The sequence below is a fragment of the Anopheles coluzzii genome, chromosome 2 (genome assembly GCF_943734685.1).
Source record: "Anopheles coluzzii chromosome 2, AcolN3, whole genome shotgun sequence".
In the NCBI taxonomy this organism is placed as follows: Eukaryota; Metazoa; Arthropoda; class Insecta; order Diptera; family Culicidae; genus Anopheles; species Anopheles coluzzii.
This window is the reverse complement of record NC_064670.1, coordinates 11,411,726-11,437,578: the sequence shown is the minus strand read 5'-3', so window position 1 is coordinate 11,437,578 and position 25,853 is coordinate 11,411,726. Positions and strand designations below refer to the sequence as shown.

Genomic DNA, 25,853 nt, shown 5'->3' with positions numbered 1-25,853 from the left:
CGGCGGCAGAGGAGGGCTGCTTCTGATAGCCCAAGTCGCTGAGATAAACACACGCGTGAGCGGGACGTGAGAACACACTGCTCTGTGCCGTCCGACCCGAAAAGCGAGAAAGGCAAATACACCGTTCGGATTACTGAATGAATTGCGTGCTGGAGGTGGGGGTGTGGGGTAAGCCTAATAACGGAAACCGTGGCCCCCGTTCACTTGCACCTCCCGTCCTTCGTCCTCTCGCGCACGATGGAGCGCTGGAGGAGCGATTCTGCGCAATTAACTTGCTCTGTGTTCGTTCACTCTCCCCAATGTGAGCCTCATAGTGAGAGCGACAGCGAGCCAACGGTGAACTGAGTAGGCTGAGGATGATGATCTCGGTGTGAGTGTGTGCCGTGCCGCGTCTGTGGAGCCGTCCAGAGAGTGGCAGAGAAGCGCTGAGCAGGCGAGCAGAAGCCGTATGTAACCGCTCAGTAGGCTCCGAGTATATAATCGGCACTTTTCCGCGCTGCGAGCTCATTCAGTCCGTGCCGAGTGACATGAGAGTAAAGACATCGAAAGTGATCGAGTGCAAGACATGTTTCAGCATGCTTTTCAAACAAATCAATTTGGAAACGGTAAGTAAAGGGGCAGGGAGCAAGAGAGGGGGTAGTGTAGTGTAGTGTAGTGGCATTGTTGTATCGAAATGTGTAAATTAGCAAACACTCCTTGAGTGGCGTGGCGTTACCTCCTGGTAGACGCCCATCGCTCCCAACCTCGGCGCGCGAACAGGTGCAAAAGCGGTGTGTAATCGTCGGACCAAGTGTGTGTGTGTGTGTGTGTGTCTCGGCTTGGCGTTCGATTGCATCATTCGAATTGCTTTGCAAAAGTGGGCGTTGAAATATGCTAGTTTAGAGAAATCCATCGGTTCGTCGTCGTTCCGTTGCCCCCGGGCCAAGCCGAACTGCTGTTCCTCCTTGACGTCATCGTGCGACGTCTTTTCTGTGGGCGCGTGACGGACTGCAAGCGAAATAAAAAAGCGAAGACACCCGTCACGAAACTGACTGCCGCCGTGCTGCTGTGGCGGACCGCCGGTTTGCTCCATCAATTAGCGCCGATCGGCAGCGGTGATGTAGCTGAACCCGCGTGGTCTGCTCTAAAAAAAAGCCGGCCGTAAACCAATTTTTGCGGGGTGCCCTTTCGATAATGACGCAAGGCGGTGTAAGGCGGTATGGCTTTATTTTTTTTTGCTTCCTCAGTGTGGTAGCAGATTTGTGAGGTTAAACACACATAGGCGCTGGGCGGGTGGTGGGTGGATTTGGTGAAAAATGTGTAGCGAGAAGGGAGCAACACACACTCACACCCGAGGATAGTCGGTGAAGTGAGAAGCGATCCCAACGTCTCACTGCCTTTGGCTGAGAAGCGCTTTGAGAAGCGTTTTCCACCACGTTTTTGTCGCTCCTCCGCCACGCTCCACTAGCACCGGTGAGGGGGGGGGGGGTCTTCATGTGGCGGTGTAATCCTCCTTCCTTACATGGCCTTACCCAACGAATGCAACTGTCGCCGCTCGGTTCTAGAGCGACCTTCACTCGACCTCGTGGAAAAGCGTTCCCCGGATTGGGTTTGGTCCCCCGCACCACATTATGATCAGCGTGGAACAGCTTCCGAAAGTAATGGAAATGGTTGGTAATTGCACTGATGGATTGAAATTAGTTCCCGCTACAAAGCGTGGGGGAGAGGGGGGATCAGTTACTACGGCAAGAAAACGCGCCATTTTGGTGTTTGCCAAATGCTAGATCCGACGATCTAGCTGGCCCCACAAAAAGTGCCCCCAAGATATGTAGGTCAAGGTTTTGAGCGGTGTGGAGCTGGCTGGGCTGAACGGGCAGCATCAATTAAGTGTGTGCTTGATGATTGGAATGCTGTTGCCGCCACTCGGTATTCAGGCACCGCCGCCATCTTGCAATTCTATGACGCCCCCCCCAAAGTAGTAGTGACCGCTCGGACCACGCACCATTGGCAGGATCAATTGGCGCGGAACTGATGAATGGATTGTGCGGGCGGTTCGTCGCACGCAAAACTGGTTGCTATGGGTCTCATTGATGGGAAATGCTTACTATTAGGGACGAATGTAGGATGACAACGGGAATAACAATAGCTTCTGAAAGGTTTGTGACAAGGTTGATTAGCTTATGGTTCGCTTTAGCTGTACGGAAAGCTTGCAAAATGTATGTAAAAGTGTCTATTGACTACCTGACAACGCGCTCCTTCTTCACGTTTCATCTATTAGTTTTCCACAAAATCAGAAATGTAATTTCACGTAGATTCCTCCTTGTGTAATCTCTCCTAACACACGCTCTAATCTTGACATTTGCTTACGTATTAGTGATATCTGATTTGCCTATCATAAATCCGGCACAAATCCGCCAGTGAGAAGCAATACAGCTGCCAAGCGGGCAGGTTCTTGTTTGCCATTAAATGGCACCCCGTGTGAGGCAACGTCGCGCGGTTCCAGCAGTGTGTGCAACGATGTAAGTCGTTCCTCTCTACACCTTGGGCGACTCGAGGCAAGCACGTTTCATGGTTTGTTTTTGCACATTTTGGACGAGCGAATACGTGCTCTAGCAAGGACTGCACACCCTGAAGCATTCGGAAACGATTATTTTCTGCAAATTGTTCTGGAGGAGCGTATTACCATTTTCATTATTCGCTACGTGAAATATGACCTATACTGACACTGTAATCCTCTCCGCTTTTTAAGATTAATGTCCATCGCCAGATTGGTTGTACAGGTCGGGGGCGAAACTGGGGCAGACAACACACTTATTGAGAACCAATCACGATATTACTGTACCCCCCCCCCCCCCCCTTGCGTGCTTTCTTTGCAACTCTGTCGCGACACTGTCCCGATCCACTACCCTCCCGAGATTTCGCTCGCCATAAATCTGCTCCCAAACCGGAATAAGAATGACCAGGAAGAACCAGGCGAACACAGAAACCATGGCGGCCGTTATGCCAAATGGTCCAGCATGCGCAGCTTTCCGAACCGCGTTTAGCTCAATTGACGTTCAATTAAAACTAATTGGTTCCAATCGACGCAAAACGCTCGACGACGAACACGATTGTCAAATGGCGTCAAATGGCCCGAAAGCAGGGGGGTGAGGTTATGTGGTTTTTTGTTCGCTTTCATTCTCATACCGTTTGCTAAACCGTGAACCTGAATAACATCCAGTTTGTGTGTCGTAGAGATCGTATTTATGCGATAGCGTGGCGCCAGTCACGGGATGGTCAGTAAATCTCCATCAACACCACCGGTTTGCTAATGTGTGCGCTAATGGTTGGCCATGTAAGAGCCAACACGTGGCCAAGCTTTTGCGACACAAACCGCCCGTGTGCGACTTTCAACGTGAGCTTTCCATTGGCCGGCTTGTGTACTTGATCTTGAACCTGATAAATCATTTATCATCATCATCATTCCTTCTGCAGTTTGTAATGGAAAGAACATAAATTATCCAAGGCACTTTGCTTTAGCGCCCGTTTGTCTAGGAAAGCAAAACAAAAAAAAAACGCATCAACATGGAGACAAACAACTCGACGGAGCATTAAAACGAAGTGCGTTTGGTTTTGTGTATTCAAATGACTTAACTTTTTCGCTTTATGAGCAACCCATTGTCGACTCTTTGATGCGCACCGAACAAGCATTGACGAGTTGCTTTATCCTTTCCTCGCCTTCCCATGCCCCGAGTCGTGGTTGTCGGGGGTTGTTGTCGCTTTGTCAATAGACGCCTGCGCAACATCATTTCACTCCACTTGATTGTGGCTGGGCGAAAATGTAGTCGCAGCAAATCTCTGCCATCCAGACACTGGCTTACAGAATGGCAATCGTCTGCGGACGGTCACAGCTCTCGACCGCGTAGTATGTGTGTGCGTGTGTGTGTGTGTTTGATGGTGTGTGTTGCATAACGCATTTCAAGCCATAACTCTTTACTGGCACGAAATGAGAGACGAACGCGCAATGAATTTATCTGATTGGATGCAATGGTGTGTAAAACTGGAGGGGGCTGTGTGTCCTCTTTCCCCCCCGTTTTTTCTTCTTCTCTATGTCACGCCAATTTGAAAGCTGAACGAGCTCAAGAAAGCTACCCCTCATGTCTTCCATCTATCATGTCTGTGGTGACGTTTTTGTTCCACATTACGTGCAACGGAATGCCTCGTCAGCTTCCTTATCGTCAGTAAAAGGTGCAAGGTTTCTTGCCACCGAACTGACCATTAATTGAACATTCTCGGGACGTTTTTTTTTTCTTCTTTTCTTATACATGGCAAGTCAAGAAGCGACGTTCCGGCATGTGTTTTCTGGTGCGCTAGAATGACATTTTATTGGACGCAACCTGGAACGTGGAATGCTTCTGACTGACGTGAAATGGGAAAAACTGTCTTAAAAAAAACGGGGGGAACACACTCAGCTGTATGAATAGAGCGTATATTGCACATTTCCGTTGCTACCGGAAGCCAGGCAAAGAGTGAAGTGGATGAGAGGCATAATGCGGAAGGATGCGAGAAAAGCGAACGACAAATTATGTGTGAAACAGGTTGTTTTGTGTGGTTGTGCCAACCGGCATGGCTCCATTCATCACAGTTTCTCCCACAACGAGTGCAAAATGTCGCTCCTCATCTCGAGTTCGATGCAGCATGGGAGGGGAAAGAGGGTGTGACAGGTGTCAGATTTCGGGGCCGGTGCAATTGCATTTCCGCGAGATGAAAGTAATGCCACTTAATTGGTCATGAGCCATGAGTCGCAAAACGGCGTATGTTATTCGTGACACACACACACACACACACACACACACACACACACACACAGATGTCCATGGTATGCAGTGGAATCATATTTCACGTGTTTCCATGCAACAGAAGCATTATATTTCATTTGTATTTTCCCTTTATGTTGCACCGCGCAATTAAATTTCTCCCAATCAATGATTCTACGAATTTGTAAATTGTGTTAGCGCCAGCAGGGACTCGCTCCTGTCCACTAGCCTTATGGTACCGAAGGCTACCAAAGCTTCACATCGCACCGAGCCTCAGCACACTACAGTGGGAAAAGCTATTCGATTTTCGTGTACGGACGATGGAGATGTGCAAAAATCCTAATCCAATTAAATCGATCGTTCGCAATGGCGGACGAGGCGGAGCTGCTGGTACCGGATCCATGCGGAATGTCTGGCGGGTGTTGTAAAACAATCGAATTAGCCTGTTAACAGCGTCTGCTTCAATTATGATTACTTTGTGAAAGTCACTTAAAATATTTCCCATATTGCAGTTTTGTAAATGAAACTCTTTTAAAAATGATGATTCTGCAATGGGAACAAAAGCCGTTACTCGTTGGTAGATAATGAACTGCGTCATTTCGAGTCTCGTGGTGGTGGCTTTGAGCATCATGTAAAAAACGGAAATGTAAAATCGTAACACAGAAGAATCTTATGAATTCACAGAAAAAAAAACAGTCCATTTGTATTGTCGGTGAACAATTACGCACAAAAATACACAAAGTATGATCCTGGATTTCAATTTCACTACGAGCGACCCTACAACAAACCCTATTGTGCGTGTGCGTTCGAGTGTAAAAAAAAGAAATTGCATTCCTTCCTCTACGAAACGGCTCCAAACGGTTTCCACTTCGGTCCAAGCGGAATGGGCGCCTCCATCCGTCACGACAGGAAGTGAGAAGTGAGAACCGCGAGCCAGCCGCCCGCCTCGGTGAGCGGTGAGCGGTGAGAAAGAGCTTCGGCAAACCAAATTCACCGCTCTTGTGCTTTTCCTCACGTTCTCTCTGTGGACTTGCGCCGTCAAGAGCACATTCACGAACTCTCCCTTGTATCGAGAGAAATGGAAAGAGCTCGCGGGAGAGAATGAGAATGTGAGAAGTGAGTTTTGCCCTCCTCCTTCCCATCCCCTCTCATTCCCATCCTTCCGTTCATCTTGCCGAACGACCGGTGTACCGAATGGAATTGTTATCCTTTCGGAATGTGTTTGCTTGCTTCGGCGCCGCTTCCACGTGCACGCCTCGTTCGGTCTGCCGAACGCGTATCGCCCCCTTCTGCACACTCGCCGGCGTATCGCGATGGCCGGTTCCACGTGGTAGTGCTTGCCGTGCAGGAGCATGTCCGGATCGACGCTTCAAGGACACTGAACCGGGGACTGCCGGGGTTTCTCTGCCTGCGCTTGCCCTGTGTCAATGGAAATCGAAACCGCCATTCTATTCTAGCGCCGCTCTGATTTGCTCTCAGCTAGGAGCGACCTCTCGCTCTTTCAATCGTTGTTTGGCTCCAGTGCTTTCAACCAGCGCACCCGGAAACGAGCTGTAATGTATGGAATGCTTCTAGCACGTTTTGCATTGCCTATATCCTCGGCCTGTGACCGCACGTTCGCCGAGCGAAAGTTTTATTCTACGCATCGCAGCAGCAGCAGCGTGCCTTACAGCTGGCAAATTGCGATGTAAGCTTGTGAGAATGCTCAATGACAACAAAAGGACACTCCATGCATGTGTGTGTGTGTGTGTGTGTCATTGTTGGCGTTCACGTAAAGGGGGGGAAAAGTTTTGAATGCGATGGGGCAACGCCGCTTTCCTTAATTAGAATATTATTAAACACTACTAGCACTATCAGCGTGATTGGAAACGGCGATATTTATAGTTTATGACTCGAGCTGCGGTAGAACCACATGGTGCTGTACGTGTGTGTGTGTTTCCGATGGCATGTGACGTCAGATATTGACTTTGTAAGCCATTTCATTACCAAATCCCCGGTGCTTTTCTCCCTTACCTTTGCCAGAAGTGAAAACTATCGTAAATCAATCCAGTAAGGGGCAGAGCGTGTACTTTAATTGTTGTTTTTTTTTTTCGTGATGTTTGCCAACCGCTCCGCAAACCGTTCGGCGGGATAGCTGGTGACGATCGAGCGAGCCGCAAATATAAAATAACAACACACGCTGCGTTGCGCCTGAATGACGCCGTTTGTTTCATTCTAGCGACTTTGGGCGGAAAAACGGTTCGCAAAACAAAACACTTGGATAATGGCGTTTTTATGTGTGTGTGCGCACCAGAACAGAGCCAACAAGATGATGATTACGATTGAATCGGATCGCGCTGTATTGTTGTGTCCCATCAATGTGTGCAGCGGTGTTAATGGATGTACCGGTTGGAATGGGCGGCTTTACCCGCAGCCCGTAACCAGCCCCGGTTGATGGATTAATTTTATAATTACTCTTGGCACTTACTAGACACCCGTACCAGGCCTATTCCCATCCGTCATGTGCATTCAACACCAGATCGGCGAAAGGACGCGGCAAGCAAAGAGGAGAAACCGAAAATAATAAAAAAAAAATAAACATGACAATTCAGTCCCTTTTTTGACGACAATCATTAATTGGGGGAAGAAAATAGCACTTCGAACCTCGGAGGAATGCATCTAGCGGATTGCGTTTTCGTCCCCTCACCCTCCCCCCGAGAATTTGATGATTCTGACGGATGGGAGCGGACAATCAACCGAATCACGAGTTGAATTTTGAACGTTCAACACGCGGTGCTGCAAGATGAATCGTAGGGATCGTGTCCATTACCCGAAGGGGAATAAAAACAGACAGTTAAAAGGGAAACATTAGTACACAATCATCCGCCTACCGTCGGGCTGAAGCTTACAAACCTTTTGGGCGTGACAAATGCGTCCGAAGATCATTTTTCATTCAGCTGCTCGCTGGTGTTGGTGATGATGAGGATCTTTTCCCCCGTTTCTCCCCCAAACATTTTTGTTATCTTGCGTGAAATTGTAAGAAAGTGTGTCTTTCGTGGGGAAGGGGGGGGGGGGAACGATGGTGCGGCTTGGTGGTAAAACCTTGGAAAGAACGGAAGAAGGCCAATGTCGAGGGGGATGCGGACAAGCGGAATCGTGGGTAAGCGACCAGGCGAGGCAGCGGTAGGTCACGAGGTTCCCAAAATAGACGAGATACGCACGGTCGAACTCTCCCATAGCGTGAGCAGAGCATGAGCTGTCCGAACATTCCGGTCCAAATCCCCGCAAGATACGTTAAACTGAGGGAAAAGTATCGCCACACACACACACACACACACACACACACACACACACACACACACACACACACACACACACAAACCGACACATACGATTTTGTTACAGCACGATAGGAATGAAATTCTTTCCCCCAAACACCTCCACCGATGCTATGCGAAAGGGTGTGACGGGTTCATTAATTCATGTGCACCGGATATGTGTGGCACGGTGACTTCTGGTGGTGGTGGTGGCCCACAAAAGAAAGAAAAGCAACGGTGTAGTGCGTTTAGAACGGGCCGATTGCTTGTTTAGGACGGGCTTACTCGGTTTGCCCGTTGTTGCCTGCGTAGCTGGTGCTGACCTACGGTCACAAGCTGACTCACACACACACACACACACACACACACCGGTTAACCCGCTGCGAGGATGCTGCAGGCGCCGGACCGAACCGGCTTCACTGAGAGGTGTTGAAATCGGTTTGACATCTGGCCGGCAACCAACAAAAAAAAGAACCGGAAAGACGACCAGGAGCCAGTCGCCGGAGTAGGTTGACGGGGTAAAGTGCTCTTTCCATCCATTTTGTAATCCCTGGTTGACTGCAGAAGCATGATAACATCGACGAGGGCAGATACCGACGGTCACTACTCACCAAGCGAATCGAATCTGTTGCGCTACTGACGGTATCAATTATGCCAGAGCATCCCTGGGGTTGGTTGGAGGTTGGTGGCTTTTAGAGTGACCTTTTACGAGCAATTTGCTTCCATGCTACGGGATTGTTATGGGCGCCATTGGGGCGACCGAATTTGACAGGTGCCATAACGTGTTACGAGCAATTGATTGCACGCATCGGAGTGTGATGCTTTGAAACGGGACAGGAGGTGGTTTGTATTGGGCACAGTGAAGTGGTAAAAGCAAAACTGAGAAGAATAGCATAGCTACTGCTATTTTTTGCAAAAGGAATCATTGAAAAGATAACTTTGTGCTGCATTTTGCATACATTTAGGCGGTTTTCTGTTCTGTTGAGGGAAATCACACAAAAGCAGCAATTCATGTCAAAAGCAATACAAACACGAGACGCTATAGATGCAGGCATGGCCCCAGCCAGTTTGATGATCGCTGATGATCATGTCACGTTGTTTATTTACCATTAACATTAAGCTAATATGCCGTCATGTGATACGGTGTAAACGTATGATCGCGGTCGCAAAATATCATCATCATCAGTTTGTTTAACAATATTAAGCGTGTTTACTGCTGTCGACTTGATTTGTTAAAATGTCTCTTGCTCGTAGTGTACCAGCTTGTGTGTGTGTGTGGGTGTGTGGGTGTGTGTTTGGGGGGAGCGTAGGCTATTCACACATCGATTGTGGCCGGTACTTGCTAACGAGCAAATACTCTACCCCGATGACGTGTGCGTCAGGTGTGGGGTTTGCTTTTTTTGTGTGTGTTCAACCTTTCGCTGGTTGAAGCGTGGTGCGTGTAATGCTTGTTGCTGCACCTGCGGATGCATCTCTCACGCCCCTGCGAGACTAGTCTGGCCGGGGCAGGAAGGAGGGCAGAGGGAACGGGAGCGAGATCCCCACACGCGCACACCGCCACGTACTGGCGCCACATGATCGTGTTTGCACGGAGAGCCACAGCGCACGGCACACGGTGTGCGGTGTCGCGCTCTCAGACAAGTCAGGCTATTTTTGACCGATTGAAATCCACTGAACTCGCCACAAATCCCGCCACTGGCTAAAGGTTTCTGCGAGGGGGAAGTTCAAATACTTCTTATCCCACAACCACACACACGAACACAACCGTTGTTCCGTGCGCCTCTTGTTTGGCAATTCTGCGGAATAGTTTGGCGAACCGTGCAGCCGGGTGGCGATGGCACCATCTCGGTACCGTTTCGGGCTGTGAGTGTGACGATTCTGTCTCGGGTTGCTCTCCTTCGTGTGTTCGCTTTCTCTCCCCCTCTCTCTCTCTTTCTTTATCTCTCTCTGTCTTGCTCGGGATTTTGGGGACGATCTCATTCCGAGCAGCCCGAACGACCGCCTGGTCTATAAAAACGAAAATCGCGGCTGAGAAATCTTTTCAGTTAAAGTTCGTACCCGACCGGAGCTAGATCAAGGTTTTCGGGGATCCTGGGCAAGCGTTCGTCCGTTTTTGAAGCTTTTTAGGAAGTTCGGCTACGATCGGTTCCTTTCTCTATTGGAAAGGTACAGGGGAGAAGGGAGTGATCGCCAATCACTGACTGTTTGTGGAGTGTATGCGTATATGTCCCTGTCTCTTTCTTGTGTGTGTGCGTGTGTGTGTGTAGTACGTGTCTTGCCGCTCGACTAGAGACGGATAATTGCTGCGCCACGTGGTCGTGCTCGGTACCGACAAAGTGTTTCCGTTGCGTGTCTCGTTGAATGTTTGTCCGTGTGTAGTGTGTGTGTGTGTGCAAGTAGTAAACCTATTTGTTTGACCGACCGCACCAAACAAAACGACATCACACAGCATCCCCACACCATCATTCTGCCCGCGCGATCACGGCCGACCAACACACCCGTCGGATAGCCAATTCGCTCCCGGACGCTCATGCCATGCGCAGCTCAATCTCTCAGCTCTTCTCGGCAGCGTCAGACCACGATGCCGGAGGGCGCAACGCACATCAGCTACAGGCGGCCGGTACGGGAACTCCCACACAGTGCACTAACGGCTATGCAGGTGCGTGTTTTCCATCGACTTTCTCGCATCCCCCGGGGACGCGTTCGCTTCTGCGGGAGCCGTGGTTCGGGTGGTGTTTGCCCTACTAGCCGGCTGTTAGGTTAAGAATGGACTAAAATAGCCGGGCGGTTCAACCAAACAGCCAAACGTCCGTTCGTCTGTCCGTCCGGTCGCGATCGGCTCGCGTGAGCTGGCGGCTGAAACAATTGCCAATTGCGACGAAACCGATCGGGCGATGATGGATGTACGTCCATTAGGACAGGAGTGTGAAAATCGTGCACAGTCGTTGAGCTCCATTTTGTGTCTGGTATGCTTCGTTGGTGTGTCCCTTTGTGTGTGTGTGTGTGTGTGTCTGTGTATGATCTATTTATCTTCTTCCGCACATACGATAAACGGAACACTATTCCAACTGCGATTCAGGGTGGTTTTGGTGATTATTATCTGAATCCTCTTCCTCTGTGTGTGTGTATATGTGTGTTTACGTTTCGGTTGGGTGTTGGTGTACCATTCCGTTTACCAACCAGCCATCTGGGACGTGGTGGTGCTTCTGGTGATATAACACACAGCGCGCGTCCATTGTCTTCCTCGTTCCTTGAGCGGTCACCTAATGTAATATGCCGGCGTGCGTTGTGTAAACGAGGTCGATCTCACTCTCTCCCTCTGCCTGTCTGTCTACCTTTTAACAAAAAGTGGGACAGTGTCCGTGGGGTCAGGGTGAAATAAGCTTATGCGTCTGGAGGTGCCATAGACCGTTAAGTACTAGGCGCCTCCATGCGGCATTTCGCGTTTTCAATATTTTTAAAGCAAAATCGAAACTAAATGCCTAAAAAAAGAATTTTCTCAATACTATTGCGTAGGTGACGCGAAATAAATGAAGAATAACAAATGGTTCAAGGCCATCCTTCATGGCCGGTGGTGGTGGTGGTGGTGATGGTTTCGATCGTGAGATTACGGCTCGCCAACGTAGTGTGAATCATGCCAATGAAAACAAAAACAAGATGAACGTACGCAGTAGTGCTCCCCTTCCATAGCACCAGCATAAAACGTGCTCATGCGCCGACGGGTTGATATTTAGCAAAAGACTATAATGTGTTTGTTGCTACTCCCAGCTGCGACTCTAATCGTGTTCCGCCCAATGATGTTGGTTGTGGCGTGTTTAGGAGTAGGCAAATGGTTAATTTATTTACCCGTTCGACCGATCGAAATGTATGCTGTTGGAGTGACGTTTGAGCCGCGTTTGATCCTCCTGCGAGCAGTGATGCTGGAGGCATAATACATACCCGGCAAAGTTCATCGTCCCGGCACAGCGCGTCCGCCAGTTCCAATTTGATGGCAAATAATAACGCGTTCGCCCGTCCCACGATTGTGTGTGAACCGATTGGGACTCGTTAAGATCAATTTTGGTGTGCTGTTTGTGTGTGTGTGTGTGTGTGTGTGTGGATTGATCGCTCAAACACGAGAACCCCTTCCCGCCGCACCGCGCGCCGACGATGGCGAGACGACGAGATGATGATTTACGGAAACCGGTTTCAAGTGGCTTCGACGGATGTGGTGGCATCCGTGAGTCTGTTAAATATATCCTTCGGGCAAATTAATTAGCACCCATCAAGCACATGTGCCATAATTAACATGAAAACACGTCCCCAGATCGTGGCTTCGACCGTCTCCTGTGTTTGGCTGTTCGGTTTCGTCCGTTTCGATTGAAAGATTGATGTCGCATGGCAGGAATGTTGCATCCTTTGTCACCGTGTTCGATTAGCTGCGATGACTGTGTTACTGCGCAACGATGGGCGCGTACGGTTCATATGAGACTTTCCTTATCCTCACTAACCGTTAAATCTTTTCTTTTCTCCGCTCTCCCGTCCACAGGACACAGTGGATCAATTAAAGATGTATCAAAGACAGACTGGAATTCCCGCATCGGGGACGGAACAGCGCAGCTCAACGGGACTCTCGGGCGAGGGACGTCCGAAACGGCAGAGACCGACTCATCAGGTAAGTGGGGGGTGGAGGGCACTTTGCGGTAGTATCGCGCAAGATTCGCGATCCGAGATTAGGGATCCATCCTGCTTGATGGCTCGTCGTGCCGCGCACGGAAATTTGCTTAATGGTGTGTAAATGATGGGAAAAACTGTTGAGCGAGCGAGCGAGCGAGGGCACAGGATGAATGCCGTGCTCATTCAAGCAGCGTAATGGCCATGAACTTCAGTGTGTTTCCGGTACAGCTCCAGCGGCATCGCGAAGATTATCTTACCGGCAAACTCGTTGCATTCCGCCCTGCGTGGTGTGTTTCTCTGTTTTTAATTGGGGAAGGATAAAGTTTGAACGATTTCCGCCGTACCACTTAACAAGATCCGGATCCTGAGTGCTGTTTTGGATGGGCGGCTGGCTCTAATTTGTTAGCAAGAAAACTATTTTTGGAATGTTTGAAACTATTTTTGCTATGTTTTTCCGAGACGTTTATCGTTTTGTTTACAAATGTACACGTAGCAGCAGTAAATGTTCAAAAATAGTTCTCCGTATTTCATTGCACCCCAAAGATGTAAGTAGTAAAGTAGGATCAAAGTACTGTTCGCCATTCAAAATAGTTCTCATCGATCTTTGCGAAAGTTGTTCGAAATCAAACATTCACCACGAGTGTACCCACCAACTGCTATTTAACATAATTTCCACGCTCTCTCTCTCTGTCTTTTCCAGGGACCGGGGGGATGCGGGACGCGTTGGAGGGGCCGGGCTCAGCGCAGAACGACGCTATTCACCTCAAGAGACGGGTGGGACTCTTCAGTGGGGTTGCTTTAATTGTCGGTACCATGATTGGTAAGTGGTTGTAGTTGTGGCGGTGGTCTGCGACGATGGCGTCGAATGCTTCCGTCTGATACGCTAATGCCTTGCCTTCCTTCCAGGGTCCGGAATTTTCGTGTCGCCATCTGGTTTACTGGTGCGAACTGGTTCCATTGGTGTGAGCTTTATCATTTGGATGGCCTGTGGATTGCTCTCGTTGTTAGGTAAGTACTACCCCGTTTTGCATGAAAACTCATTTCTCAACTCACAACACTATTCTTGTGACCTCCCTACACTATTCTTGTGACCAGTTTAGACCGTCGGTTGTTTGCGTCATCATGCGCGAAACCATAGGCAGTTGACAGACTGTCAAACAATTTACCAAAACATGGGATCGTTCGTTTGAAATCGTGCGAAAATTATCTGCTTCTTCCCCTTAAAAAGCCTCCCTAAATGGCCGCTCAAAGAATTGGGAACAGTAATTGCAGGGCGCAGGAAAGCAGGCGACATCCGAGAGGAATACAACAGAATCACTTGGCTTGCCGGCTGTCACGTACGTACGTGCGTCACTTGCCTCACCGCTGAGTGCGCCCGCTTCTGTCCATTCGGTCCATTCCCTCCCAATGGGGTCGTCAGGTGATCGTTATGTCCGTTTTGTTCCGATCCATGCTTCACTGTGTTGACGCTTATCGATCAACCTGTCGCAGATCGGTAGTGATGCAACTCGCAAGGGAACGCAGGGAATTGTTGCATTAAAGAACGCGCCAGCTCGAGTCGTATCGTTGTGTGACACGCCACACGGGATATAATTGCAGCTAAAAATAGCGCCTTTTAAAACAACAGCAGCCGATATCTTTTATTCGCAAAAACGGTCACAGCAAGAAAAAGAAGGCCAAATCATCGACACACACACACGCAGGGTCAAACGGTGGACGACTTTGCGCTATCAACGCAAGATGGATGCGAAATGTGGCCGGTGCGAGAGTGCCATGGGGCTGGTGTGGTGAATTGTGACGATCATTTCCTCCGCGGTTCGTATGAAGGAGGGAGTGTGATAAATCTTGCGGTTGCGGTTCCTTCTAGAATGTGATGCATTATTTTTACGCCTTATTTAAATTTCCTCAATGAGCGGAACAGTTTTTCACACGAACGACGGGGTGGGCTCGTCTTCGGTCGGTTTGGGGGAATACGTAAATTTGACACTTAACGATGTTTGTACAACACCATCACAACGGGCGGTATAAACAGGCACGTCAGTAGCAAGCTTTTGAAAGGAGTTATTTTTATTTTATCTTTGCAGCTTATTTATCATATGCAATGAGATGAAAAGTTTATATACTGTAAATTTAAATGTACCGAAACTTTTTTTTTATTAAATGTTAATTCATTTATATTTTTAAAAGATTGGTTCAGCAACATGGAGACGCCTAGTCTTTTATAAACTATTGCAATATAAAGATATTTGATTTTAAAATAATGGTGCGTTTTAACATTCACTAAAGTGTTATTATGTAAATAATCTACTTTTATCAAATGCAAGATTAAAATGAAGACAATTTTAATACCAATTGTGCATTAAATTACAAAAAAAACACGCCTCGATCAAAGCAGAACGCAAAGTTTCTCTCTTTTCAACTGCCAAATGGTCGTGGCTCAAAATTTTTCTATCACAATCGTTACAGTAAATGTTTACAAATAAATTTACGATGAGACATGAATTTGCAAACGATCAACACTTGCCACTTGCCGGGGGTTCGTTCCCGGATTTGCCTAGCCGAACCAGCAGTAACGAAGAGAAAAGGGGCTTATTAATAGCGAACGAGCTGTAACACGGGGTTGTGACGTAGTATCATGTGGGGCTGCAAATCAAGAAGCACCACAGGGGTGCTGCCTTCACTCGATCCCTTCGAGTTGCCTCGAAACAGCGTGACGAGATTAGTGCAATAAATTGCAAAAAGAGTGTTGTGCGGGTCTATATATACATATAATCCTTGCAAGGCCCATGTTTCTCTGATTGATGTGTGAAGGCGTGGGACATTTTTTCCCCTCCCGCTGTTCTGTAGTAAAGCACTTTGAACTTTTGGGTACAGTGGGAGAGAGAGAAGCTTTGCGTCGGCAAGTAAGTTCGATAACATTCGGGCCGAAAGCGAAGTACATGCGCACGCTAGTTGGAAAAGTTGCGCCTCAGCAAAGGATCAAAAACTTGGTCCCAATTTTGGACATGTTGTCCGGGAAAGTTGTCAAAGACGTGCTCGGAAAGTTGAGGAAGCTCGTTTAATTTATGCACCACCAGCTACTTATCTCTATCGCTCTTCGTTATGTTTTGTTGCCGGAATTGGTAATGCAATGCAACCTTCGATTGGAGGAAATATTTGAATGGGCATGTGTAATAAGTTGCCCAGTTTTCGCATACATTAAACTACAAATTAAACGGGATTAAATAAAGCTCTTTGCAGATGCTGACTGCACACAACGGTGGCTATAAAAATGTAATAATTCTTGCTTAATTCAAGCCTCAAAGATCAACGCGAAGGTGGTGATACACGTGAGCACGGCATATTAACATACGAATAGCTAAACGGCCCATAACTCCATTTCGAAACTGCCACTCTGGTTACGCTATTAAAACGAACGAGCCAAAGTTACCGATTGCCCGGGCCACAAACACGGCCACAAAAAGGGACAAAATGGCATCGTTTGGGAACTTTTTACCCCGCTTGAACGCGTCGCTGACAGTAATTAAATCGGCGAACAGCGGAAGCATGTGCACTTGTCGCACTGCCAAACGGCCGGTAAGACATGGTGCAGGCAATCAACGACACACACACACGCACACTCACGCAACCATACATCCACCCAACCATTAGATATTAAAACAAAATGAATACTTTTACCTACACCCTCTCTTCACCTCTTTATCACGCTGTTTTTTTTTTTGTTGCATTCCCTCCACACCAGGTGCATTGGCGTACGCTGAGTTAGGCACGATGAATACTTCGTCCGGAGCAGAATGGGCATACTTTATGGACGCGTTCGGGGCCTGGCCCGCCTTCCTGTTCTCGTGGGTGTCGACGCTGGTGCTGAAGCCGTCCCAGATGGCGATCATCTGCCTGTCGTTCGCGCAGTACGCGGTCGAGGCGTTCGTGTCCGAGTGCGATCCGCCGCTGAGCGTGGTGAAGATGGTTGCGATCCTTGCGATCGGTAAGTGCGCGACGGGACGCTGGCCGTCCAATACCGACCGACCTGAGCAGGACAGAGAGAGAAAGAGAGAGAGAGAGAGAGAGAGAGAGAGAAAGAAACAGAGAGATTAAGAGTACAGAGACATGAGAGCGGCTGCTCTCGCGTTACACTGTCACAGCTGATTGTTTTGGCGCGCTCGTTCCCGGCACCCATCCTTCGCCTTCCGGGAATTGCGCCCGTGTGTGTGTGCGTGCGCGCGCGCAATCCGTTTCGTTTCGGTTCGTTCTGTTGCCTTCCGTTTTTCGGTTGCTTGTTGTGTAGAGCCGTGTGTGTAGAACCGTTCCCATTCCATTCCAGAGCATCGGACACGGGCACAGACATTATGTTCGTGAGGCCGATCCGGCAGTCCTGCGGGGGGGTGCCAATGTGGAGCACTGAGCACGGAGTAAGGACACACCGCATGAGCGTGACTTACAGAGTCCACCAAACAGAGAGCGAACAGAGAGAGAGAGAGAGAGAAAGCGCACGCCCGTGCTGTGATCGACGGAAGGTCTTCTCTGCGACCATCTTGACTCTGCTGCTTTAAAGTATTCTCTTCTTGTAGAATCCGCCGAGCATCTGGTACGTGCACCCCCCCCCCCCCTTCCGCGCAAAAATGGGGTGGAGGGCAGGGGAGAGGACCAACGGTCATCCACAGCCACATCCTGGATCGTCCACGCCTCTGTGTGTGTGTTATCTCTCGTGTTTGGTGTGGCTCTTGCTCTAGCTCGAGTGCATGCGTACGTCGATCCTTCCTGCCAGCCACCTTTGACCCGGAACAAACGCGGGTTAATACCGAACGGGAGGAATAGAACGGAGGGGCGAAATGCTTCTTTTGCTCAGTTTTCATTTGCCATCATGCTCGCCATCATCACCATCCATCATCTATCCGGCAACAAGTAGGAACAAGTGAAGTAAAGCTTTCAAGATGTGGTTTTCATTGCTTACTAATTGGTGCATTGCCTAACAATTGTGGATTGTCAAATGGAAATCGAGTTTTTCTTTGTTTTAACAAATGTATTTCGTTTTAAGCGCAAAAAGGACATTTTCTACATTCGTGTGAAATTTGGAACATTTAATTGAGCAACTTCTTTTTGTGATTTAACTTTAACTGATTAAGAAAACTGTTTTTTTTTTATCAGGTCAATGACGCAATTTGATGTTTTTTTAGTGAATTTCTTTCGAGCTCAGAAGTGCAGAAGTGAATTTATTTCTATTTTGAATCACAACACAGCAGATCAGACCCAAGACTCGCATCATCACCGCCTCATCTCATTAATCTTTTGTTGCACCGTTTTGTTTTTAAACGACTCTCTGGCGTCCTTGTTGCTAAAACCCTCCCTTCTACTGTTATTATTTTGTTGCAAACAAACACACACACACACACACACACACACACACACACACACACACACGTTCACAACACATTAATTCATAGAGGAGAGGAGTGGGAGAAAAAGTCGAAAACCAAAACACTCAACTCATCCTCAGCAAACGTCGCGTCGTCTCCGAGCGGGCTTATCGTGTGTGTGCACACGTGCAGCAAAAGGGAAGTCGTCCGAGCTGGTCGCTAATCGAGCCTTTCCGTTCCGCTTACCCCCCTTTTCATGTTCGCCCGATCGACGTACCTTCCCCCCCCCCCCCCCCCGTCGCGATCTCTCAGTGAGCATCCTGTTCGTGAATTGCTACAGCGTGAACCTGGGCATGGCCGTGCAGAACGTGTTTACGTCGGCGAAGCTGATCGCGGTGCTGATCGTGATCTGTGGCGGTGCGTACAAGCTGTGCCAGGGCAACACGCAGCATCTGCAGAATGCATTTAGCGGCACTACGCCGTCGCTGGGTGCGATCGCGACCGCTTTCTACACCGGCCTGTGGGCGTACGACGGTTGGAACAATCTGAACTACGTGACGGAGGAGATCCAGAATCCGAGCAAGTACGTACGGAGGAGGAGGAGGTAGCTTTTTCCCTTCTCGTGCCGATGTCGTAACCTTGGTTTTTCTTCACCTGCAGAAATCTTCCCCGCTCGATCATCATCGGCATCCCGCTGGTGACGCTGTGCTACGCGCTGATCAACGTCTCCTACCTGGCCGCCATGTCGCCGACGGAGATGATCGAGTCGGAAGCGGTCGCGGTCACGTTCGGCAACCGCATACTGGGCGTGATGGCGTGGCTGATGCCGCTGAGCGTCACCATCAGTACGTTTGGCAGTGCGAACGGCACGCTGTTTGCGGCGGGACGGTAGGTTGAAGCCGCTCTGATCAAGCTGTACAGGTGCTGACATTGGTGTTTTCTCTTCACAGACTGTGCTTTGCTGCCAGCCGCGAGGGCCACCTGCTGGACATACTGTCCTACGTGCACGTTCGTCGTCTAACACCGGCGCCTGGGCTAATCTTTCACGTAAGTAATGGTGCAGATTGAGTAGACGTACAATCGTTGAAGAGTACAAAATGTAGTACGCTGGAACTAATACTGAACCCATACCGGTCCTAGAACTGCTCATGAACCCATACCGATCCTGGATCTGATACTAAACCCAAACCGGTCCTGGAACTGCTCATGAACCCATACCGATCCTGGAACTGATACTAAACCCACACCGGTCCTGGAACTGCTCATGAACCCATACCGAACCAGGAACTGATACTAAACCCACACCGGTCCTGGAACCGATCATGAACCCATAGCGGTCCTAGAACTGCTCATGAACCCATACCGATCCTGGAACTGATACTAAACCCAAACCGGTCCTGGAACTGCTCATGAACCCATACCGATCCTGGAACTGATACTAAACTCACACCGGTCCTGGAACTGCACATGAACCCAGACCGGTCCTGGAACTGCTCATGAACCCATATCGATCCTGGAACTGATACTAAACTAATACCGGTCCTGGAACTGTTCATGAACCCATACTGAACCAGGAACTGATACTAAACCCACACCGGTCCTGGAACCGATCATGAACCCATAGCGGTCCTAGAACTGCTCATGAACCCATACCGATCCTGGAACTGATACTAAACCCAAACCGGTCCTGGAACTGCTCATGAACCCATACCGATCCTGGAACTGATACTAAACCCACACCGGTCCTGGAACCGAGCATGAACCCATAGCGGTCCTAGAACTGCTCATGAACCCATACCGATCCTGGAACTGATACTAAACCCAAACCGGTCCTGGAACTGCTCATGAACCCATACCGATCCTGGAACTGATACTAAACCCACACCGGTCCTGGAACCGATCATGAACCCATAGCGGTCCTAGAACTGCTCATGAACCCATACCGATCCTGGAACTGATACTAAACCCAACCCGGTCCTGGAACTGCTCATGAACCCATACCGATCCTGGAACTGATACTAAACCCACACCGGTCCTGGAACTGCTCATGAACCCATACCGGTCCTGGAACTGCTCATGAACCCATACCGATCCTGGAACTGATACTAAACCCACACCGGTCCTGGAACCGATCATGAACCCATAGCGGTCCTAGAACTGCTCATGAACCCATACCGATCCTGGAACTGATACTAAACCCAAACCGGTCCTGGAACTGCTCATGAACCCATACCGATCCTGGAACTGATACTAAACCCACACCGGTCCTGGAACTGCTCATGAACCCATACCGAACCAGGAACTGATACTAAACCCACACCGGTCCTGGAACCGATCATGAACCCATAGCGGTCCTAGAACTGCTCATGAACCCATACCGATCCTGGTACTGATACTAAACCCAAACCGGTCCTGGAACTGCTCATGAACCCATACCGATCCTGGAACTGATACTAAACTCACACCGGTCCTGGAACTGCACATGAACCCAGACCGGTCCTGGAACTGCTCATGAACCCATATCGATCCTAGAACTGATACTAAACTAATACCGGTCCTGGAACTGTTCATGAACCCATACTGAACCAGGAACTGATACTAAACCCACACCGGTCCTGGAACCGATCATGAACCCATAGCGGTCCTAGAACTGCTCATGAACCCATACCGATCCTGGAACTGATACTAAACCCAAACCGGTCCTGGAACTGCTCATGAACCCATACTGATCCTGGAACTGATACTAAACCCACACCGGTCCTGGAACCGAGCATGAACCCATAGCGGTCCTAGAACTGCTCATGAACCCATACCGATCCTGGAACTGATACTAAACCCAAACCGGTCCTGGAACTGCTCATGAACCCATACCGATCCTGGAACTGATACTAAACCCACACCGGTCCTGGAACCGATCATGAACCCATAGCGGTCCTAGAACTGCTCATGAACCCATACCGATCCTGGAACTGATACTAAACCCAGCCCGGTCCTGGAACTGCTCATGAACCCATACCGATCCTGGAACTGATACTAAACCCACACCGGTCCTGGAACTGCTCATGAACCCATACCGGTCCTGGAACTGCTCATGAACCCATACCGATCCTGGAACTGATACTAAACCCACACCGGTCCTGGAACCGATCATGAACCCATAGCGGTCCTAGAACTGATACTAAACCCACACCGGTCCTGGAACTGCTCATGAACCCATACCGGTCCTGGAACTGCTCATGAACCCATACCGATCCTGGAACTGATACTAAACCCAAACCGGTCCTGGAACTGCTCATGAACCCATACCGATCCTGGAACTGATACTAAACCCACACCGATCCTGGAACTGATACTAAACCCAAACCGGTCCTGGAACTGCTCATGAACCCATACCGATCCTGGAACTGATACTAAACCCAAACCGGTCCTGGAACTGCTCATGAACCCATACCGATCCTGGAACTGATACTAAACCCACACCGGTCCTGGAACTGCTCATGAACCCATACCGGTCCTGGAACTGCTCATGAACCCATACCGATCCTGGAACTGATACTAAACCCACACCGGTCCTGGAACCGATCATGAACCCATAGCGGTCCTAGAACTGCTCATGAACCCATACCGATCATGGATCTGATACTAAACCCAAACTGGTCCTGGAACTGCTCATGAAACCACAACGGTCCTGGAACTGATACTTAACCATCCCAAAAGGTCCCTCTTGCGTAACAGGAGATCATGCGACACAGGAGGCAACATTTTCAAGTCACAATGTCGCATTTTTAATCCTGGTCAAACACAAAGTAACAGGAGAGTATGAGATAGAGCGGGCTACATTTATCACATTTCATGTTCACAAATTTTCGTATCGTTCGGTGTGCTGCAAGTAACAGGAGAGCATCGCACTGAGAAGCTCGACGGGGAACAATTTCTTTTTATCGAAAATTTCTGACCGATTTTTCGATCAGCCGGGTACCAGGAGAGCATGCGACACAGGAGTTCAGTTTTATTCGAAAATTTTGAGTAAAAATTCAATTCTCAAAGTAAAATTTCTCATTTTTTTTATACCCCTCTCTCTCTCTCTCTTCCCCAACAGTCGCTTATTGCCGGTGCGATGGTGCTGTACGGTACGATCGATTCGCTGATCGACTTCTTCAGCTTCACCGCCTGGATCTTCTACGGTGGCGCCATGGTCGCCCTGATCGTGATGCGCTACACCAAACCGAACTACCCCCGACCCTACAAAGTAAGTCGATCCGCTCCTGGTTGCCGTCACTCACAGACCTTTCACTCTCTCTCTCTTCTCGTCCATTCCCTCTCGAACAGGTCCCACTTATCATTCCAATTTTGGTTATGGTCATTTCCGGCTACCTTGTGGCGGCTCCCATCATCGAGAAGCCGCAAATCGAGTACCTGTACGCAGTGCTGTTCATACTGGCTGGGCTGATCTTCTACGTACCCTTCGTGCACTACGGCTACCATCCAAAGTTCATGGGTAAGTGGACAGTTTACGGTGGCTTACGGTGGGGAAGGAAAGGTGTGATTTTAAAAATAGCCACTATACTCTCACAGCTCTAGAATTCTGCTTCCCGTCCGGTCTTTCCCCCTCCCCCCCCATCCGCTCCCCTCCATTTCCTCAACCAATTTCCCCACCGCAATCATCGCGTGAAGGTTATTGTGTGTCGGTGCAAAAATTATTAAACCCTTCCCCTCTTGCCTCTCTCGTGACTTTTTAAAGGCACAAGTTGAAGGGGCCGGTTTGTGTGTTGCACTGTTTTTTTTTTTTTTTTTTGCACAAACCGAGGGAAAGCAACATGCCACCGTGCCAATTGTGCCATGCCCAAATAATGCAGCAGCAGCAGCAGGTGTAGAAATTAAATGATGAGAAAATGGCGGAAAATGACGGCGGTGCTACTTGCGATGCGTTGCTAGGCAACGTTCAACGCGTGTTTTTTTTTTATTTTAATTTTTTTACTGTGCCGCTTAAGCGACGCCTACTTAAAGTTGTTTTCTTCGTTGTTTCACCTTTATTCGTGTGCATTGGGGGAAAATAATTACCTGTTTCGTTTAATAAAAGAAAGCAAAATTAACGTGTTTTTCTTCCACCTTTTTTTGTTGCAGACAACGTTACCCTCTTCTTCCAAATGCTGTTTGAGGTGGTGCCCACGACGTCGATGGCAATGTTTGACTAGGATTGGATACCACCACTACCACCCGCCACCCCCGCCGCCACCATATAGACCGGGGCAACAGACAAAAAGAAACTCCCAACACTGCTCAATGCATCCAATGCAGCAGCAAAATGGCACAAAACAACAACAAGTCGTCTATCTATAATCGCCAACGAACTTGCATCCACTCACTACTCCTGCTACTACTACTACGACTAGCGCATAACTTTCTCCCGCGTGTTTGCGCGTGGTACACCCGCCCCCCCAATTGCGATCGTGACATTAGTAATACTTAGCTATGTTAGTAGTAGTTTTCTAGTAGTAGCAACGGCAGCAGCAGCAGCCGACGTCCTATCAGCAGCAGCAGCAGCAGCAGCAGCAGCAGCAGCAGCAGCAGTAGTTTATATATATGTGTGTGTGTTTGTGTATGCGCTACATACTTAACCTTTCAGGCGCTTCTTCCTGGGCGTGACAATGGCGCAACGTCGCGTGGAATACGCGTGTGCGTGTGCGCGAGCAATATGGGCAATTTATTCGCAACAAAAACATAGCAATAATGGACTCTGTCGTACTGTATACCTTCTCCCATGATTATGCTGATGATGCTGGTGAAGACTACCCGAAGGCAATAACCATTGATGGCTTTCGCTTTATACACTATTGGAGCAACGTAGCGTGACGATGATGATGATGGAACGATCCAGTGTTTATTGAACTGGTTGGGAACAGCATAGGTTTCGGGAAGATGTTAAGGCCGGGCTACATTGACCGTACTCGCAGGTGTAATTTTGATTTTCACTAGCGCATCTGGCGGCGGCTGGTGGAAGCATTTTTTCATCTTCAAGGGAATGGTCGTGCCGGATCTCAAAATTAATTAGTTTTTTCGCCGTTTTTCGATGCGAAAACGGCTGAAATACTTGCACAACATATTCATCTATCAATTACAAAGCTTTTCCAGTCCAGTTAAGGTAAAAAACATGGAAAAATAACATATTTTCTGAAGCGGCTCCAAGTTGTTTGGAAAAATGCTTCGGTCAGCCGCCGCCAGATGCGCTAGTGAAAATCAAAATTACACCAGAGAGTACGATCAATGTAGCCCGGCCTTTAGAGGAAGCTTTCTTTCTTTCGCCAGTAAAAGTGGAGTTCTTTTAGCTGCTGGGGGGAAAAGCAGGGGTCAAACCACAGTTGTAACCGACTGCTGTACGCGTTGCCAAACATTTACGGTGGGAAATTTCGATTTGAAATCCCACCGGGTAAAACAGAACTTTTCGGAGTTGCTTTCAAGGGAGTTTTTGTGTGTTTTTAAAAGTTGCTTTCACCCCACAAAAGACTCGTTTGTTTGGTTTTGTTTTTTGTTTTTAAGGACAACGATAAAGACAGCACTATCACGAAGGCGCAGAGGTTACATTTAGTTGGTAAAGGAGAAGATCAAGAAATCATGCAATAAGAGGGGGACGACGAACACACAATTAACCTTTTTACTCTCTCTCTCTCTCTTTATGAAAGCTGCACGGATCATTCCCGAATGGTCGTTTTTGTGTTTAGTGTTTTATTTTTGGCGTTTTTTTTTGTGTGGAGTTCACTCCAGATGTGATGATGGACCAGAGTGAAACGACCATTTTCTGTCATCGGCTTAGTGCAGGAGTCGATGATGAGCACGTGCCCTCCCACCAATGCTGCGAAAGGGAAGAAAAAAGGGCAGTTTGGAATGCTGTGTGTGTGTGTGTGTTTGTTTGGATTCGATCGGTGCACCAACGGAGCTATCATTCCGCACCGAAGGATCTCGGAAGCAAACACACAAACACAAAATGTACCCCCCTCGAATGCCTTTGATTGGAGGAGTTCCTTTGTGCTTAAAACTCATCTTGGCTTACAAGCTCCAAATATTGAATATCGTTAATGAGAGCTGGTTTTTTTTCTGTTGGAGTTCCCGGGGCTTTTGTTTCTTAAAGATGCAAAACACACACACGCGGAGACACCGGGAGGAAAGTAGTTTGGGGTAGAAAACGACAGCGGTAGCAAAACCAAAGAACAAAACAACACCAAAACGGAACGGAAATTTGGATTTTGATGCAGAGGTGGGGGGAAAGGGGGGAGAAAGCTTTTGCTGCGCGAGAGAAAGCAGCTAGAAGGGGGAGAGAAAAAGCATGAGCGAAGGAGAGGAAACGTGACACTAAAGATAACCAAAAAGAAAAGGAATCAAACCCATATACAATCATTAATTTATCAAACAATCCGCCTTCCCTTTTTGAATATTTGAAGCAAAGGAGCGTTACAAGTGGCTAAAAGAAAAGGGAAAAGAAAGGGGAGGGGAAACCAACCCCCCGAAGAGTCTGTGTGTGTGTGGTGGATGTGTTGTAATACGGAAAGTGATGGTTGCGAGAGGGGAAAAACCAAGAAGTGATTAGTGTAAATGACGATGCTGATGATGATAATTATTTTCTGTTAACGAGTAGTTCTTTTTTGAGTTTTTGGAAAATTGATGAAATAAAGAGACGTTATTTATATATAGAAAAAAAAATGGCGGAGGGAAATAATGAGGTGTGGCAATGGCAAGCCAACCCAGCGCAACATCCCATCCGAAACGGACGTTAGTTT

The 25,853-nt window shown here is 48.5% G+C and overlaps 1 protein-coding gene across 3 annotated transcripts; it reads left to right on the top strand.

The window, feature by feature from the left end:
• Positions 1 to 471: 471 nt before the first annotated feature.
• Positions 472 to 25,611, top strand: LOC120950215 (b(0,+)-type amino acid transporter 1). 3 transcript variants are annotated; one of them, XM_040368074.2, is made up of 11 exons: positions 472 to 605; positions 12,600 to 12,725; positions 13,428 to 13,547; positions 13,634 to 13,735; positions 16,470 to 16,712; positions 18,394 to 18,664; positions 18,742 to 18,969; positions 19,032 to 19,128; positions 22,181 to 22,330; positions 22,411 to 22,579; positions 23,206 to 25,611. In XM_040368074.2, the coding sequence occupies exons 1-11, from the start codon at positions 566 to 568 to the stop codon at positions 23,274 to 23,276; spliced, it is 1,617 nt and encodes a 538-aa protein (XP_040224008.1). In that variant the 5' UTR covers positions 472 to 565; the 3' UTR covers positions 23,277 to 25,611. The 3 variants fall into 3 exon arrangements, with proteins under 3 accessions (XP_040224008.1, XP_040224007.1, XP_040224009.1); XM_040368073.2 differs by lacking the exon at positions 472 to 605 and adding an exon at positions 10,078 to 10,730; XM_040368075.2 differs by lacking the exon at positions 472 to 605 and adding an exon at positions 10,883 to 11,037.
• The last annotated feature ends 242 nt before the right edge of the window (positions 25,612 to 25,853 follow it).